The sequence below is a fragment of the Nerophis ophidion genome, linkage group LG16 (genome assembly GCF_033978795.1).
Source record: "Nerophis ophidion isolate RoL-2023_Sa linkage group LG16, RoL_Noph_v1.0, whole genome shotgun sequence".
Taxonomy (NCBI): domain Eukaryota; kingdom Metazoa; phylum Chordata; class Actinopteri; order Syngnathiformes; family Syngnathidae; genus Nerophis; species Nerophis ophidion.
Window position 1 is genome coordinate 12631723 of NC_084626.1, and position 19079 is coordinate 12650801.

Consider the following 19079-nt stretch of genomic DNA (forward strand, 5'->3'; position numbering starts at 1 on the left):
CCGTGGCCTCCTACCGGTTGGACGTGCCCTAAACACCTCCCTAGGGAGGCATTCCGGTGTCATCCCGACCAGATGCCCGAACCACTTCATCTGGCTCCTCTCGATGTGAAGGAGCAGCGGCTTTACATTGAGCTCCTCCCGGATGACAGAGCTTCTCACCCCATCTCTAAGGGAGAGCCCCGCCACCCGACGGAGGAAGCTCATTTCGGCCGCTTGTACCCTTGATGTTGTCCTTTCGATCATAACCCAAAGCTCATGACCATGGGTGAGGATGGGAACATAGATCGACCTGTGAATTGAGAGCTTTGCCTTCCGGCTCAGCTCCTTCTTCACCACAACGGATCGATACAGACGCCTTACTGAAGACGCCGCACCAATCCGCCTGTCAATCTAACGATCCACTCTTCCCCCACTCGTGAACAAGACTCCTAGGTACTTGAACTCCTCCACTTGGGGCAGGGTCTCCTCCCCAACCTGGAGATGGCACTCCACCCTTTTTCGGGCGAGAACCATGGACTCGGACTTGGAGGTGCTGATTGTCATCCCGTTTGCTTCACACTTGGCTGCGAACCGATCCAGGGAGAGCTGAAGGTCTTGGCCAGATGAAGCCATCAGGACCACATCATCTGCAAAAAGCAGAGACCGAATCCCGCGGCCACCAAACCGGAACCCCTCAATGCCTTGACTGCGCCTAGAAATTCTGTCCATAAAAGTCATCAACAGACTCGGTGACAAAGGGCAGCAATAATAACAGTACAAATAATAATAAAATATAAAAATTATGTTATGGAAGTGTATTTAAGTGTAAAAGCTTTGAAGCTACGTACTTGTATTTTACAGGATTTCAAAATGTATTAAAAATCCATATAATTAATATGAATTTCAATTTCAGGCTAAATAATAGAAAAAAAATTACAACAAAATATTTCTACTGTAGTTTTTGGGACACTGACTTTTTTTCGTTCTGATTGCTTTGAATGCTTGTTTGAAATCTGACACTGGTTTAATAATAAAAAAGTATTAATACAATATTTTTCTGGGAATTTTTTTTTTTTTTAAATAAAATTACTTTGATGGTATGTGAATATACTTTTATTTTAGGGCAGGATTCTCAAAATGTTTTCACCAAGTAACCCTTCAGAAAAAAACTTGTTTCTACCAGTACCACTATCATGACAACATTAATATGCAGTAGCGTAGTAGGCCTCAATATTCATTAAAAACAAGGCAAAATTGTTGTTGTTTTTTTAACAAGTATATGTAAGGTTGCCACTGCAACCTTACACACAATTTGAACATTAATATTGTGGTTAGAAAAACAAAATGCTGTTCATGTACCACAGTTTGAGTTTGTTTTAGGGTATTATAAATCTGAATATAATTACATATATTTATTATACATATATATTTCAGGCTGTGTTTTCTTTAAAAAACGGACCCATTCAAGGAAAAAAAGAAAATTTTTACCGCAGTTTTTGCTAATAAGGTGGAAATATGTGAGTGAAGCCCCTATGAACTTTTACAAAGGTAAATGCGCAGTAAAACCAAAGCTCAAGGATTTAATCAACTGATATTGAATAATGTGGAATTTGGTTGGGGGGAAATTACAGTAGATAAATTAAGACCAAAAAGTGCCCTCGAAGACGCCTTGAGGGACAGAAAATGAGTGTGATTTGAAAGATTTTAGTTGGATAAACTGAATTTCTATGGACACATTAGGTAATAAATTGTTTGTGGGGTTATATCATTAGGCATCCATGTAGCATGAAATAGCTGTGTAATAACGTAATACGTGTATGTACATACAGATGGCATACCATCATTGCGGATGGACACAGCGTGGAGGAGCTGTGCAAGGCTCTGGGCCAACCACGCCATAAGCCCACCGCCATCCTCGCCAAAACTGTCAAGGGCAAAGGCATACCAGGTAACTGAAAGTCGTTGAAAGAAAAGTTACATACTATGTACTGTATATACATCATCTAAGAGACTGTTGGTTGTGGCTTTAGCTGCAGAAGATAAGATGGGCTGGCACTCCAAAACTCTGCCTAAAGACATGGCCGAAATGGTCATGAAGGATCTGCAGAGTCGGATTATGAGCACCAGCAAGCACTTGTACCCGCCTGCTCCCGTAGAGGACTCGCCCCCAGTCAGCCTGAGAAACATCCGCATGGCCAGCGCCCCCTCTTACAAGCCCGGAGAAAAGGTTACCCATCCGTCTAAGTGCACGCCAACACAAATGTACGATATTACAGTATATTACCAACGTTTCCTTCTTTCAAAGATTGCCACACGTAAGGCCTACGGGATGGCGATCGCCAAGTTAGGCCGCTATAACGAACGCGTGGTGGCCTTGGACGGGGACACGAACAACCTCACATACGCGGAGATCTTCAAGAATGAGCATCCCAATCGCTTTGTGGAATGTTACGTTTCTCAACAAAACATGGTAAGATGATTCACTCCGTTTCAACCATAGTACTACATTGGACACATAATAAAAATCCCAGTTGTAGTATATATGTATTGCTTCTTCCAATTATTCTTTTCACTCAGTGGCTTAGTGGTTAGAGTGTCCGCCCTGAGATCGTTAGGTCGTGAGTTCAAATCCCGGCTGAGTCATACCAAAGACTACAAAAATGGGACCCATTACCTCCCTGCTTGGCACTCAGCATTAAGGGTTGGAATTGGGGGTTACATCACCATAAATGATTCCCGGGCGCGGCACCGCTGCTGCCCACTGCTCCCCTCACCTCCCAGGGGGTGATCAAGGGTGATGGGTCAAATGCAGAGAATAATTTCGCCACACCTAGTGTGTGTGTGACAATCATTGGTAGTTTAACTTTAACTTTAACTTTAATATTTTCATATTTTACCCTATATATTATTTTATTCTATTTGACTGTCACTTTTTAATGATCACTGTTCTAATGCCTTTGGGTGACTGTACTTTATTGACAATAATCATAGTTTAGATTTACAAACCCGGTTTCCATATGAGTTGGGAAATTGTGTTAGATGTAAATATAAACGGAATACAATGACTTGCAAATCATTTTCAACCCATATTCAGTTGAATATGCTACAAAGACAACATATTTGAAGTTCAAATTGATAAACACTTTTTTTTGTGCAAATAATCATTAACTTTAGAATTAGATGCCAGCAACACATGACAGAGAAGTTGGGAAAGGTGCCAATAAATACTGATAAGGTTAAGGAATGCTCATCAAACACTTATTTGGAACATCCCACAGGTGTGCAGGCTAATTGGGATCAGGTGGGTGCCATGATTGGGTATAAAAACAGCTTCCCAAAAAATGCTCAGTCTTTCACAAGAAAGGACGGGGCGAGGTTCACCCATTTGTCCACAACTGCGTGAGCAAATAGTCAAACAGTTTAAGAACAATGTTCCTCAAAGTGCAATTGCAAGAAATTCAAAGATTTCAACATCAACGATCCATATTATCATCAAAAGGTTCAGATAATCTGGAGAAATCACTCCACGTAAGCGGCATGGCCAGAAACCAACATTGAATGACCGTGACCTTCGATCCCTCAGATGGCACTGTATCAAAAACCGACATCAATCTCTAAAGGATATCACCACATGGGCTCAGGAACACTTCAGAAAACCACTGTCACTAAATACAGTTTGTCGCTACATCTGTAAGTGCAAGTTAAAGCTCTACTATGCAAAGCGAAAGCCATTTATCAACAACTTCCAGAAACGCCGCCGGCTTCTCTGGGTCCGAGATCATCTAAGATGGACTGATACTAAGTGGAAAAGTGTTCTGTGGTCTGACGAGTCCACATTTCAAATTGTTTTTGGAAATATTCGACATCGTGTCATCCGGACCAAAGGGGAAGTGAACCATCCGGACTGTTATCGGCGCAAAGTTGAAAAGCCAGCATCTGTGATGGTATGGGGGTGCATTAGTGCCCAAGGCATGGGTAACTTACACACCATTAATGCTGAAAGGTACATACAGGTTTTGGAACAACATATGCTGCCATCCAAGCGCCGTCTTTTTCATGGACGCTCCTGCTTATTTCATCAAGACAATGCCAAGCCACATTCAGCACGTGTTACAACAGCGTGGTTCTGTAAAAAAAGAGTGTGGGTACTTTCCTGGCCCGCCTGCAGTCCAGACCTGTCTCCCATCAAAAATGTGTGGCGCATTATGAAGAGTAAAATACGACAGCGGAGACCCCGGACTGTTGAAAGACTGAAGCTCTATATAAAACAAGAATGGGAAAGAATTCCCCTTGCAAAGCTTCAACAATTAGTTTCTTCAGTTCCCAAACGTTTATTGAGTGTTGTTAAAAGAAAAGCTGATGTAACACAGTGGTGAACATGCCCTTTCCCAACTACTTTGGCACGTGTTGCAGCCATGAAATTTCAAGTTAATTATTATTTGCAAAAAAAAAAAGGTTTATGAGTTTGAACATCAAATATCTTGTCTTTGTAGTGCATTCAATTGAATATGGGTTGAAAAGGATTTGCAAATCATTGTATTCCGTTTATATTTACATCTAACACAATTTCCCAACTCATATGGAAAAGGGGTTTGAATGTCATATAGGCTTTTTGAAGTTATTGAATATGTTTCCTTGCCATAGAAAAGCAGCTTAAACGATTTTATACTATACTATTTCATTCTATCTTCCTTCAAAGCTGAATAGAGTCTGCTTTAAACAATGTTCATTGGTTATGGTAGTTTAATTTGTAAACAACACTTTTTTTTAATTATGCCTATGGGTCACAATCATTATGAAAGACATGACGACAGATGGATTATTTTTACTGCATTCTAGATATCAAATACACTCGATCAAATATCCACTTACAATGGAGCATATGCGAACCGTTCAATTCTGCCTATAGAGCCCCTAAGAACATCTAAATACCTCCATTAGAGTTTTATATACATGATTTAAGTATATTTGTAATTAGTAATAATATTAGATATTTACGCAATTTGATAATTTTAAGCATATGCGGTGCATTAATTTAAAAAATACATCACAATGTTTTTTTTCTTCACCACTGATTTCTGCTCACTGCAGACTTTATGAGAGCCAAACAAATATATAATGAAATGTCACTTACTGTAAAATGTCTGCTGTCATTAGGATGCTGACTGCTAGGAAGTTCATATATTTCAATATCAAAATATAAATATGTTTTAAGAATTCTAATGTTAAGATTTTTACTATATTATTTTTATAATTTATTGTTGTTGTTTTTTGCCAAACTAAAACAATTTGAATTATGTTTTAAAAAATATTGTAGATATTCTAATCCGTTCATTATTGTAATAATGTAATATTATATCATTGTAATTTCCTTTTATTAAAAACAATACCTATAAATATTTCAAATCTAAAGTATGTTTTAAAAATACTATAAATATTATTTTTCCCCCAATATTTTTACAATATTTATTGTCTTATTTTCTTTGTATTTTTTCTCCGTGCTATTTGAATATATATTGTATTGCATTAGACTGTTTATATCATTATCATTATTTATCTTTGTGGCTTGAATAAATAATGTGGTTCTTCTGCCGGATAATGATGCAATAGTAAATAATGATGGTACTTCATTTCCCTTAGTTTTCAGCCTTGATTGGTTATGATTATACCTTTCACAGCTGAATCTGTGCCTGTGGTAGAAAATTATACACATGTTATTAATCAGTTATGTGAAGATGCATAACTATAAGAGTCGATTTTATGTATTAAAGGCAATTCTCTGCATGTATTATTATTATCTTAATAATATAACTAAGAGATCATTTGTGGAGATCAGCCATTTAAAATGTGCATTGTTGTGTCTCTAACAGCACACTACACAAATCTAGGTCACAGTTGTGTGTGTGTGTGTGCGTGTGCGTGTGTCCGTGTGCGTGTGCGTGTGTGTGTGTGTGTGTGTGTGTGCGCGTGTGTGTGTGGGTGTGTGTATGTATGTGTGTGTGTGTGTGTGTGTGTGCGCGTGCGTGTGTGTGATGCTAAACAATTACGGCAAGTGTATTCACAAGTGAAATATTAATAGGAGAAGAGGGCGGGACCATCTGGAAGAAGCAAAGTCAGAAGTTGAAGGGTAGATCTGTTTAAATAGGACCAATAAAAAGTACATAATTGTTAATACAAAAAAATATTGATTATCTTGTGGTATGAATAATAATATATTATCCTTATAAAACCTTATTAGGTCAAAGTTAAAAATAACAACTTTATTTAAATTTTATTGACGTGACAGTTTGTATTTTGTTTGATGTAATTTTCCAACACATTTATATATACACAATCTTCTATTACTCAACTGCTCTTCAAAAAAAACTGAACATTTAAAATTTGTCAAAAGGTGCCCGCCTTTTGTGTTGGCAGTGCTATTATTTTTCTGAAAAACACACCACAACACAGCTATTAATCCTCAGGACTTGAATTATCTTACACAGCTCAACGCAACCTCCGCTGCAACTTTAGGGAGTTAGTAATCTTCACGAAATTTGGTACACATATTTATCCAGTCGCCCGAATGCAGCTGAGATAAGCTCAAGCGACCCCCTCCTCTGCAACCCCAAGAGGGACAAGCGGTAGAAAATGGATGGATGGATGGACAATCCAATCCAAATTGATTTGTAGAGCACTTTGAAAAAAAGTGGACCAAAATGTTGTACAGAATAATATTATGATGCATGATAAAAGGCACAGAAACTAATAAAGAGAGCCAGACACAGCTAAAAACACAAGTAAAAAATAAAATTAATATGTAAAAACATGGATAAAAAGAATAACAAATACCAGCAAATAAAATGGCCTCAATGACAATCCAAGCTAAAACCAAATAAAATATGGTTGTCCCTCCATACTTGATTGCACTTCAAATATTAGGACTTAACCACATTGCAGATTTATTGTGAATATCAAAAAAAAAAAAAGAAAAGTATATTGTACAATCTGGTCCTAAATTAAGCATTTGTAATCATAAAAATGGCTGAGAGAACTAAAAAAAACATTACTAAAAGATAGGCCACTCGATGAAACCCAACCAATCAATATTGCGGCCACTGATTGGCTCAGCCTCAGGCAGCATTATTGGACTATAAGAGTGTACTGTAAAATGACTACAGACTGTTCGATTATCTCTGTGCATTGTTTGTAATGTAGCAGTGGCAAAAAATATCTAATACACTTGTTAAATAAAACCTCTACCTTGTTTTTAATGAATATTTAGGCCTACAATGCTCCTGTGTTTTAATGTTGGTCATTATGGTGGTACTGGAAGAGCCAAGTGTTTTTCTGAAGTGGTACGTTTTAGAACCACTGGTCTAGAGCGGGGGTCAGCAACCCGCGGCTTTAGGGCCGATGTGGCTCTTTAGCGCCGCCCTAATGGCTACCTGGACCTCTTTCAGGGAGGTGTGAAAATGGAAAAAGATGAAAAAAAACATTTTTTTTGTTTCAATATATTTTCTGTAGTAGAACAAAAATGACACAGACCTTCCTAATTAGTAGAAATCCCACTGTTTATATTAAAGCTGCTTCACTTAAGAGAGTATTTAGCAACGTGTTGTCCTACTAATATCAGCGATCCTTGAACTCATCCTAGTTTGTTTAGATGTACAACATTCTCCGACGCTGCCACGGAAAGACGTCTTTTATGCACTCTCTCTTTGTCTAATTTTGTCCACCAAATGTTTGATACTGTGTGTGAATGCTCAAAGGTGAGGTTTGTTGTTTTTATTGATTTGCTGGAGTGCTTATCAGGCATATTTGGTCAATCCATAACTGCAAGCTAATCGATGCTAACATGCTATTTAGGCTAACTGTAAGTACATATTGCATCATTATGCCTCGTTTGTAGGTATATTTGAGCTCATTTCATTTTCTTTACGTATGTCCTCTGTGTATTTAATTTATATGTGCACGTCTCATGACATGCTATCTGTATGTACAAACTCCGTTTCCATAAGAATTGGGAAATTGTGTTAGATGTAAATATAAACGGAATACAATTATTTGCAAATCATTTTCAACCCATATTCAGTTGAATATGCTACAAAGACAACATGTATGATGTTCAAATTGCTAAACATTTTTTTTTTTGCAGATAATCATTAACTTTAGAATTTAATGCCAGCAACACATGACAAAGAAGTTGGGAAATGGGGCAATAAATACTGATAAAGTTAAGGAATGCTCATCAAACACTTATATGGAACATCCAACAGGTGTGCAGGCTTATTGGGAACAGCTGGGTGCCATGATTGGGTATAAAAGCAGCTTCCATGAATTGCTAAGTAATTCACAAACAAGAAAGGGGTGAGGGTCACCACTTTGTAAGCAAATTGTCGAACAGTTTTAGAACAACATTTCTCAAAGAGCTATTGCGAGGAATTCAGGGATTTTACCATCTACGGTCGGTAAAATCATCAAAAAAAGTTAAGAGAATCTGGAGAAATCACTGCACGTAAGCGATGATATTACGGACTTTTGATCCCTCAGGCGGTACTGCATCAAAAACCAACATCCGTGTGTAAAGGATATCACCACATGGGCTCAGGAACACTTCATAAAACCACTGTCAGTAACTACAGTTTGTCGCTACATCTGTAAGTGCAAGTTAAAACTCTACTATGCAAAGCCAAACCCATTTATCAACAATATCCTGAAACGCCGCCAGCTTGGCTGGGCCTGAGCTCACCTAAGGTGGACGGATGCAAAGTGGAAAGGTGTTCTGTGGTCTGACAAGTCCACATTTCAAATTATATTTGGAAACAGAGGACATGGTGTCCTTCAGAACAAAGAGGAAAATAACCATTCTGATTGTTATAGGCGCAAAGTTCAAAAGCTAGCATCTGTGATAGTATGGGGGTGTATTAGTGGCCAAGGCATGGGTAACTTACACATTTGTGAAGGCACCATTAATGCTGAAAGGTACATACAGGTTTTGGAGCAACATATCTTGTCATCCAAGCAATGTTATCACGGACGCCCCTGCTTATTTCAGCAAGACAAGTGTTACAACAGCGTGGCTTCGTAAAAAAAACAGTGCGGGTACTCTCCTGGCCCGCCTGCAGTCCAGACCTTTCTCCCATCGAAAATGTGTGGCGCGTTATGAAGCGTAAAATACGACAGCGGACTGTTGAACGACTGAAGCTCTACATAAAACAAGAATGGGAAAGAATTCCACTTTCAAAGCTTCAACAATTAGTTTCCTCAGTTCCCAAACGTTTATTGAGTGTTGTTAAAAGAAAAGGTGATGTAACACAGTGGTGAACATGTCCTTTCCCAACTATTTTGGCACGTGTTGCAGCCATGAAATTGTAAGTTAATTATTATTTGCAAAAAACAATAAAGTTTATGAGTTTGAACTTCAAATATCTTGTCTTTGTAGTGCATTCAACTGAATATGGGTTGAAAATAATTTGCAAATCATTGTATTCTGTTTATATTTACATCTAACACAATTTCCCAACTCATATGGAAACGGGGTTTGTAATATTGGCTGCATTTCTGATAGTTGTGGGTGTGCCATGTTGTTCCAGACCACAGCAAACATTACCCAGCTTGCAAAGCTTGTGATAAATCCATTAGAAGAAGACAGCCTGCTGCTTCTTTAAACTTGGACACACACATCTATACCTTTTGCCATTCGAAGCCAGTCATTTCCAGTTATCCCACTCTGAGAACCGTCCGTTTTACGAATGTTTTCTAATGTTTTACAAATGTGTAGAATAAAAATTAAAATACAACATTTCTGTCAATGAAGATTTGCGTCAGCCTTTGATAGTAGGCTAATATAGCCAATGTAGACACATCATGTGTTGCCATCATTGTAAAACTCGGATAAGGCTTTTAATTTGTAGTGGCTCCAGGCAGATTTTGTTGTTGTTGTATTTTTGGTCCAACATGGCTCTTTCAACATTTTGGGTTGCTGACCCCTTGTCTAGAGGGTTTTCATGATGTTAAACATGCTTCATTTTGGGTTACTTAATGAGAACATTCATTTCCCCAGGTCAGTGCCGCCATTGGATGTAGCGCCCGCGAGAGGAACATTGTGTTCGCCAGCACACTGGCATCCTTTTTCAGCCGTGCCTACGAGCAACTCCGCATGGCGGCCTTATTGGACAGCAACATCAACGTGTGTGGCTCCCACTGTGGCCTCTCCACCGGTTGGTCATGAGCAATCAATAATCAATCTCCCAACAATTTGTTTCCTCACACTGGTAGTGCTAGTTGTCACCTTCTCCCTCTAATCCTGTGTTGTCTTCACAACGAGCCCTCACTTCCTTCCCTCTTTTTCCCTTCCTGGAAGCTGTCCGCAGGGAACCAAGTGTTCCTCTGTTGGCGCAGGTACACCGCATGTCCGATACGTGTCCTGCATGCACCTGCCCAGACGTCAAGGACTGTCTCATCTTCTCTACACTCAGTGAATAGAAATGATTGACAGAATGTATTCCAGGTGAGGAAGGGCCTTCCATGATGGGGTTGGAGGACATAGCGATGTTCAGGGCGCTCCCTATGACCACCATCTTCTATCCCAGTGACGGAGTGTCTACAGAGAAGGCTGTGGAACTGGCGGCATCCACAAAGGTAGGAAGGTGTCATCTTCTTCTGCAAACCCTCGCACTAATCAAGCTTTTCTTTTCCTAAAGGGTGTGTGCTACATCCGGACCAGCCGCCAAGACAGCGCCGTCATTTACAACAGCAATGAAGACTTCCATGTTGGACAGGCTAAGGTAATTAGGAATGTGCTATTAGTAGGACAGGTGGGAAATATGATCTTTATTTTTGACTGCCAGGTGGTGTACCAGAGCAAGGAGGACCAGGTGACTGTGGTGGCTGCCGGTGTAACTCTTCATGAGGCTCTGGCTGCAGCGGAACACCTTAAGAAAGGTACTTTAACTACACTAAAGTGCCCTACTTGGCTGCATCCAGCAGGGGCGCTGTTGTTTCAGATCCCAACTAGCAACAGAACCAACTTTGGAGTAGCAATACTTTGTCTAAGAATATGTCTATGTGGAGAGGCAGAGCAGTCTAATATCTACAAATCCCAAAACCAGTGAAGTTGGCACGTTGTGTAAATCGTAAATAAAAACTGAATACAATGATTTGCTAATCCTTTTCAACTTATATTCAATTGAAAAGACTGCAAAGACAAGATGCTTAACATTCGAATTCGAAAACATTGGTTTTTTTTTGCAAATATTAGCTCATTTGGAATTTTGATGCCTGCAACATGTTTCAAAAAAGCTGGCATAAGTGGCAAAAAAAGACAGATAAAGTTGAGGAATGCTCATCAAACACTTATTTGGAACATCCCACAGGTGAATAGGCTAAGTCCGCCCTGAGATCGGTAGGTCGTGAGTTCAAACTCCGGCCGAGTCATACCAAAGAAAAGACTATAAAAATGGGACCCATTACCTCCCTGCTTGGCACTCAGCATCAAGCGTTGGAATTGGGAGTTAAATCACCAAAAATGATTCCCGGACGTAGCCACCGCTGCTGCCCACTGCTCCCTTCACCTCCCAGCGGGTGAACAAGGGGAGGAGTCAAATGCAGAGGACACATTTCACCACACTTAGTGTGTGTGTGACACTCAGGGGCGCCGCTAGGGATTTTGGGCCCCATGAAAAGAATCTTTACAGGGCCCCCAACACATAATTTCATATATATTCTTCATCATTAGGGGCCTCTCTGGGCCCCCCTCCACCATGGGCCCCTAGAATCCGTCTCCTTTACCCCCCCTTTTCGGCGCCCCTGGTGACACTCATTTGTACTTTAACTTTAAACGGGAACAGGTGGGTGCCATGATTCAATGAAAGGCTCAGTCATTCACAAACAAGGACGGTGCGAGGGTCCCCACTTTGTGAACAAATGCGTGAACAAATTGTCCAACAGTTTAAGAAAAATATTTCTCATCGAGCTATTGCAAGGAATTTAGGTATTTTACCATCTAAGGTCCGTTATATCATCAAAAGGTTCAGAGAATCTGGAGAAATCACCGCACATAAGCGGCTAGGCCCGTGACTTTCGATCCCTCAGGCGGTACTGCATCAAAAACCGACATCAATGTGTAAAGGCCCACATGGGCTCGGGAATACTTCAGAAAACCACTGTCAGTAACTACAGTTTGTCGCTACATCTGTAAGTGTAAGTTAAAACTCTACTATGCAAAGCCAGAGCCATTTATCAACAACACCCAGAAACGCCGCCAGGTTCACTGGACCTGCGCTCATCTAAGATGGACTGATGCAAAGTGTTAAAGTGTTCTGATGAGTCCATATTTCATATTGTTTATGGAAACTGTGGACATAGTGAAAAAAATAAAGTTTTTCTGTTCGAACATTAAATATCCTGTCTTTGCAGTCTATTCCATTGAATATAAGTTCAAAATGATTTACAAATCATTGTATTCTGTATTTATTTACGAATTACACAACATGCCAAACTCACGGTTTTTGAGTTTTTTAATGTATGACGCCAATCAAGATATTCGAACCATCTTTTCCTGTATGTCCTCCATTGTTGATCCAGAGAGGATATCTGTGCGTGTCATCGATCCTTTCACAATCAAACCCCTCGATACCAAGACCATCATCGAGCACACGCGTGCCACCAGGGGAAGAATCCTCACTGTGGAGGACCATTACTATGAAGGTAATCTTTATGGTTTATTCTATGGTAGCAGGATTCATTTGTGCATGCAGTCAGGGCATCGAACCAGCATCCTCTGGTGTGTTGCGCTGGCACCCCGCCATTGGCTTTCAGAATAAGACACGATGTGCTGGCGTTCTCCGATTGGCGGGCTGCAGAGTGGCCTCGTTGCACACAAGCTATCGAAAGTCAGAGAGGCAGCGTGCTGTCACTTTTCCTTAGCTCAGCATGTGCCTGCAGGAGCATTTGTGACCTACATAGCACGGGCAGACGCGCCCTACACTATGTCTGCCCAGGCAGCTAGCTCTCATTGGGATGCCACACGCTTGACTGGACATACAATATAATACATAATTACACTACGTACGATGTAATACATAAATTAAATAGTCCCTTAAATGCACTTTTCGGGGAATTTTGCATATCATTTTACAATCAATATGAAAGACCTGAGGACAGATGTTTATTTGTTTTTTTTATTCTAACTTGAAAACAACATAAATAAAAGTCTGTTTACTGCGAAGCAAATGGGAAGTCCTCTTTTTTGCCCTTAAAATCCAATAAAAAAAACATCCAAAAAGTGCCAACAATGCTCGATTTTCATTTTGTGACTTGAATATTAACCAAGTATTAGTGATATTGTTATTACAAGAGCTAACGCAGACAAACTATTTATAGCGGCGCCGTGATCACGAGCTTGTGGTCAGCTGTTTCGTCGCTTCACTGCTCCCTGGAAGTTTATTGCAGATAATAAATCATGCCTCTCACCTGGATAGGAGACGGCTGAAAATGTATTTCGACAAGTTGGTAAACTTTGACGGTCAATTTAGGCTCGGAAAAGGCGATAACGACTCGAATAGACGCTTGGTTTTACCTCCCTTTTCTTCGCAAGGATTTTGAGTCATTCTTCATCTAAATGGGAATATATGAACATCCTAGCAGTCGGCATACTAATGACAGTCGACCTTGTACAGTAAGTGATGTTTTGTAATATTTGTTGGCTCTCACAAAGTCTGCAGCAAGCAATATTCAGTGATGTTGTTAAAAAAGCAAACGTTGGGATGCCTTTTTTAATTAATGTGTCACGTATGCTTAAACTGAGCAAAATATGTAAATATTAAATGCTATTATATATGTGCCTGTTACTACATTACATTTATACTTCACGATGATTCCAAATAAGTGCAGTTCCCCTTTCATACAGTAAATACAACATAATACATAAATACAGTAGATACAATATACTGTAGTACATAAATACAGTTCTCAAATACAGTATACAAATACAGTATGTACATTATAACACATAATTACAGTATATAATACAGTACTTAAATGCAGTACATATTGTACAATGTAACACATAACTCCAGTGCTTAAATGCAGCACACAAAAACAGTACAGTACATACAATGTAATACATGATTACAGTATATGGTACAGCACTTAAATACAGTACATACTGTACAATATAATGCTTAAAAACAGTATATGAGTTCAGAATATTAATACAGTACATAAATACAACACGTATATACAGTACATAAGCACAGTACTTAAATACAGTACATAAATAAAGTACTTAAATAAAGTACAAACTGTAAATACAGTACATAAATACAGTATTTCCATACAGTAATTAAGGGACGGCGTGGCACAGTGGGAGGGTAGCCGTGCGCAACCCGTGCGTCCCTGGTTCAATTCCCACCTAGTACCAACCTCGTCACGTCCGTTGTGTCCTGAGCAAGACACTTCACCCTTGCTCCTGATGGGTGCTGGTTGGCGCCTTGCATGGCAGCTCCCTCCATCAGTGTGTGAATGTGTGTGTGAATGGGTAAATGTGGAAGTAGTGTCAAAGCGCTTTGAGTACCTTGAAGGTAGAAAAGCGCTATACAAGTACAACCCATTTATTTATTTATTTATAAATGCAGTACATAAATACAGTATTTAAAAGCAGTACATCAATACAGTACTTAAATATATTACATAAATAAAGTTAATAAATACAATGCATACAATATAATACATTGATGCAGTACATAAATATGGTATATACAGTACTTAAATAAAGTACATAAATACAGTATATGTACTCGATTTTAAATACAGTCCCTGTATTTAATATATATATATATATATATATATATATATATATATATATATATATATATATATATATATGTATATATATATATATATATATATATAAATGGGGCAAAAAAGTATTTAGTCAGCCACCGATTCTGCAAGTTCTCCCACTTAAAATGATGACAGAGGTCTGTAATTTTCATCATAGGTACACTTCAACTGTGAGAGACAGAATGTGACAAAAAAATCCAGGACTTCACATTGTAGGAATTTTAAAGAACTTATTTGTAAATTATGGTGGAAAATAAGTATTTGGTCAACCATTCAAAGCTCTCACTGATGGAAGGAGGTTTTGGCTGTATTGTTCTTCCTCCAAACACGATGAGTTGATTTAATACCAAAATGGATACATGGACAATACAGCAGAGGTTTGGGAGAATGTCATGTAGTCAGATGAAACCAAAATAGAACTTTTTGGTATAAACTCGTTGTGTTTGGAGGGAGAAGAATACTTAGTTGCATCCCAAGAACACCATACCTACTGTGAAGCATGGGGGTGGAAACATTATGCTTTGGGGCTGTTTTTCTGCTAAGGGGACAGGACGATTGATCCGTGTTAAAGAAATAATGAATGGGGCCATGTGTCGTGAGATTTTGAGCCAAAACCTCCTTGCATCAGTGAGAGCTATAAGTATTTGGTCAACCATTAGATGGTTGACCAAATACTTATTTTCCACCATAATTTACAAATACATTATTTAAAATTCCTACAATGTGAATTCTTGGATTTTTTTTTCACATTCTGTCTCTCACAGTTGAAGTGTACCTATGATGAAAATTACAGACCTCTGTCATTATTTTAAGTGGGAGAACTTGCACAATCCATGGCTGACTAAATACTTTTTTGCCCCACTGTATATTTATATGTGTATATATTCTTTTTTTCATATAGTATATTTTATTTCTTTATATTTCTGGAATAAAGCTGTTAACCTCACTTCATAGCACCGTATATAGTCAAGCGTATTGCAATTAAAATAAAGGAATTCTATTCTGGTAAATCATTTTGATAAACATATCATTTTTATTTACATTGTCTTATTTTATGTTTTTTTTTATCATTCTATAATTGTTTTTGTATATTATTTAAAAATCTATTTAATAACACTTGCCTCACTGCACTTACAGTCAAGTATACTGCAATGACAATAGAGGCCTTCTATTTTAATCTGGTAAACAATCTTATTAAATAAAAATAGTCTATACATTTGCATATTTTTTATGACATTTTTTAAGTGTATTGAAGTGGGTTCTATTCAATTCTAGTAAATGATTTAATATGTATGTTGGGTACCATGACGTATATTTCCTTCTTGAATTGTTAATTTCCTACGACGGCGTATTAGTGGACATCATGCATGACACATTTTTTCCCCCGCAGGTGGTCTTGGTGAAGCTGTCTGCTCAGCGGTGGTCAACGAGTCAGGCTTCAATCTGCATCGTCTGGCCGTGTCTCACGTCCCGCACAGCGGCAAACCTCAAGAGCTGCTCAAGATCTACGGCATCGATCGTGACGCCATCGCTCAGGCCATACGCAAGATGCTCAGCACCTCCACCAACGCCAAGTAAAAGTCCTCTTCTCGCCACGCCCATTTCTGATCAAACCTCTTAACCCGGGGGGTGTCCAAACAAGGGCCACTACAGAAAAAAATTACTGTTTAATATCTTATTAAACACTTAAGTTTCACTATTGTGGGTTGGGATATAATGAGAAGCTATAAAAGATAGCTTAGTAATTATTACTGCTAGCGTGGTATCTTTTTATCCTCTTATCTTCATTTTACATAAAAAAATATTCCCTAAGGGCCAATAAAAATGGGACTGAGGGCCACACTTTGGACACCCCTGTCTTAAACAGTCACATGACACCAAATCCTCTCCATTCTTGCACTGTGAATTCTCTAAGGTGTTTCCAAAAGTTTGTGATTGTGATTATGTGATGTACACTTCAGGGTAGAATTCACTTTTGCTATTCTTTCATGCATTCATCGAACACACACACACACACGCACACACACACACACGCACACACACACACACACCCACACACACACACACACGCTCCCCACACGTCTTTTTACATGTCGTGATGCTTTCATGTGTTTCCTGGAGAATGCTTTTGAAGTAACCTCATTAAGGTGGCGGTGTTTTTTTCAATTTTTGGAATATATTGTATCGTTCCAAATGTAGTGCCCACGATTGGGTGGCAGGATTAGTGTTAACGTAGTTGTCATGGCGACAGTGTCAGAAAGAAAAAAAGTTGTTTGTAGAAGTTAGTGGAGAAAAAAGATATCAAACAAATGTAGTTTGGTGAAAGGTTGAAACCAAAACCACACGCACGCATGTTTTAGACAATTCCAATGTAGCAGAGTGTGTTGTGTTGTTGATTTGTCATCAGCCTCACACTTTGTTTAGTGCACACTTGGCACAAGCAGTGTAATCATGTGTTTTTTTAAGAGATGGAAATTTGGTTGTGACCGTTAAGGCAGACTCACATCTAATTTGTCATCCTAAGAACTGTTGCTTGAAGTTTTCTAAGTACTAATCTTCATGTAATAAAACCCTCTACATTTGATTCCTTGTGTTTGCATGCACTTTTATTATAATAATTATTATTATTTACCTTCTAAGTAAATGATGATGCCTTGACATAAAAATATTTTAGATAATTTTTATTTATATTAAAATAAAAAAATGTTATTTATTCATAACAATTAGATTATTTATTCCTGATTTATTTTATTGTAATTGTATTAGGGTAATAAGTATTTTTATAGCATGTCATGCCCAATGGAAAAAAATAATAGTTACATTACTTAGGAAAAACATTAGATAAAATAATGGCCTGCAGCATTAAAATAAAATTGTTAAATAACAAGAAAATAATTATTAGATAAAAATAACAACACAATGTGCCACATTATTGTGGAAAGTTTGTTTGCTTAAGTTGTTAAATGATTTAATTTATGAAATACAAATTATGTTAAACAATTCTAAAATGTCAGGAAATAAATTCACTGTATTCCATCCATCCATTTTCTACCGCTTATTCCCTTTTGGGGTCGCGGGAAGGCTGGCGCCTATCTCAGCTTCAATCGGGCGGAAGGCGGGGTACACCCTGGACAAGTCGCCCCCTCATCGCAGGGCCAACACAGATAGACAGACAACATTCACACTCACATTCACACACTAGGGCAGGGGTCGGGAACCTTTTCGGCTAAGAAAGCCATACAAGCCAAATATTTTAAAAAGTATTTCCGTGAGAGCCATATAATACTTTTTTTAAGGCTGAATACAATTAAATGCATGCCTTTTTAAGTAAGACCAACATTTTTAAAGTATAGTAAGTCTTTTGTTCTTTTTAATAACATTGTTATTCTGAAGCTAACCAACACTAAATAAAATACTTCTTACCATTAATGCGACTTCTTGAACAGGTGCGGTAGAAACCGTATGGATGGATTAAAAGACATGAAAATGTTTTATATTTTGAACGTTATTTTTGACACTGTGATTATCAACGGAATTATTCATTACTTACCGTTAAGCAATGTCAGCTAAGATTTATCTGAGAGCCAGGTGCAGTCATCAAAAGAGCCACATCTGGCTCTAGAGCCATAGGTTCCCTACCCCTGCACTAGGGCCAATTTAGTGTTGCCAATCAACCTATCCCCAGGTGCATGTCTTTGGAAATGGGAGGAAGTCGGAGTACCCGGAGGGAACCCACGCATTCACGGGAAGGACATGCAAACTCCACACAGGAAGATCCCGAGCCTGGAACTAAACCCAGGACTGCACGACCTTCGTATTGTGAGGCAGACGCACTAACCCCTCTTCCACCGTGAAGTCACTGTATTGTTTATTTAAAATATATAGTATATTTTATAAGTCCACTAATAGATTTGTTTTAAATTTGAAATGTGCATATTTTTTCCTTATTTTTATTTATTTTAGATTTAGACAAACTTTAATGATCCACAAGGGAAATTGTTCCACACAGTAGCTCAGTTATAAAGGATGGAAAGGATAAGGTTGGAAAGGATCGTGCACACAAGTGCACAAAAAGAGGGCGAAAACAAAAGGTATTAAGTAGACTAAAAATATACCATAGTAGCAATATAAAATGTAACATATATGTAATATTTACATAATATATATATATATATATAGTATTTAATATATCCTGATATATTAAGTTATTATATTATATTATATTATTACCATATATAATATATAACAAATCCCAATTACCATGTACAATATTA

The 19079-nt window shown here is 38.4% G+C and overlaps 1 protein-coding gene across 4 annotated transcripts in view; it reads left to right on the top strand.

Annotated features, from left to right (window-relative positions):
* Positions 1 to 17389, top strand: part of tkta (transketolase a) — a 50258-nt gene extending 32869 nt beyond the window's left edge. For all 4 annotated transcript variants that reach the window (XM_061874289.1, XM_061874285.1, XM_061874287.1 and 1 more), the window contains 9 exons: positions 1809 to 1927; positions 2010 to 2206; positions 2285 to 2449; positions 10025 to 10181; positions 10472 to 10602; positions 10665 to 10748; positions 10812 to 10905; positions 12547 to 12669; positions 16196 to 17389. In XM_061874289.1, the coding sequence (XP_061730273.1) occupies positions 1809 to 1927; positions 2010 to 2206; positions 2285 to 2449; positions 10025 to 10181; positions 10472 to 10602; positions 10665 to 10748; positions 10812 to 10905; positions 12547 to 12669; positions 16196 to 16383 (1258 nt within the window). In that variant the 3' untranslated portion in view covers positions 16384 to 17389. The remainder of the gene's footprint in view (positions 1 to 1808; positions 1928 to 2009; positions 2207 to 2284; positions 2450 to 10024; positions 10182 to 10471; positions 10603 to 10664; positions 10749 to 10811; positions 10906 to 12546; positions 12670 to 16195) is intronic.
* The last annotated feature ends 1690 nt before the right edge of the window (positions 17390 to 19079 follow it).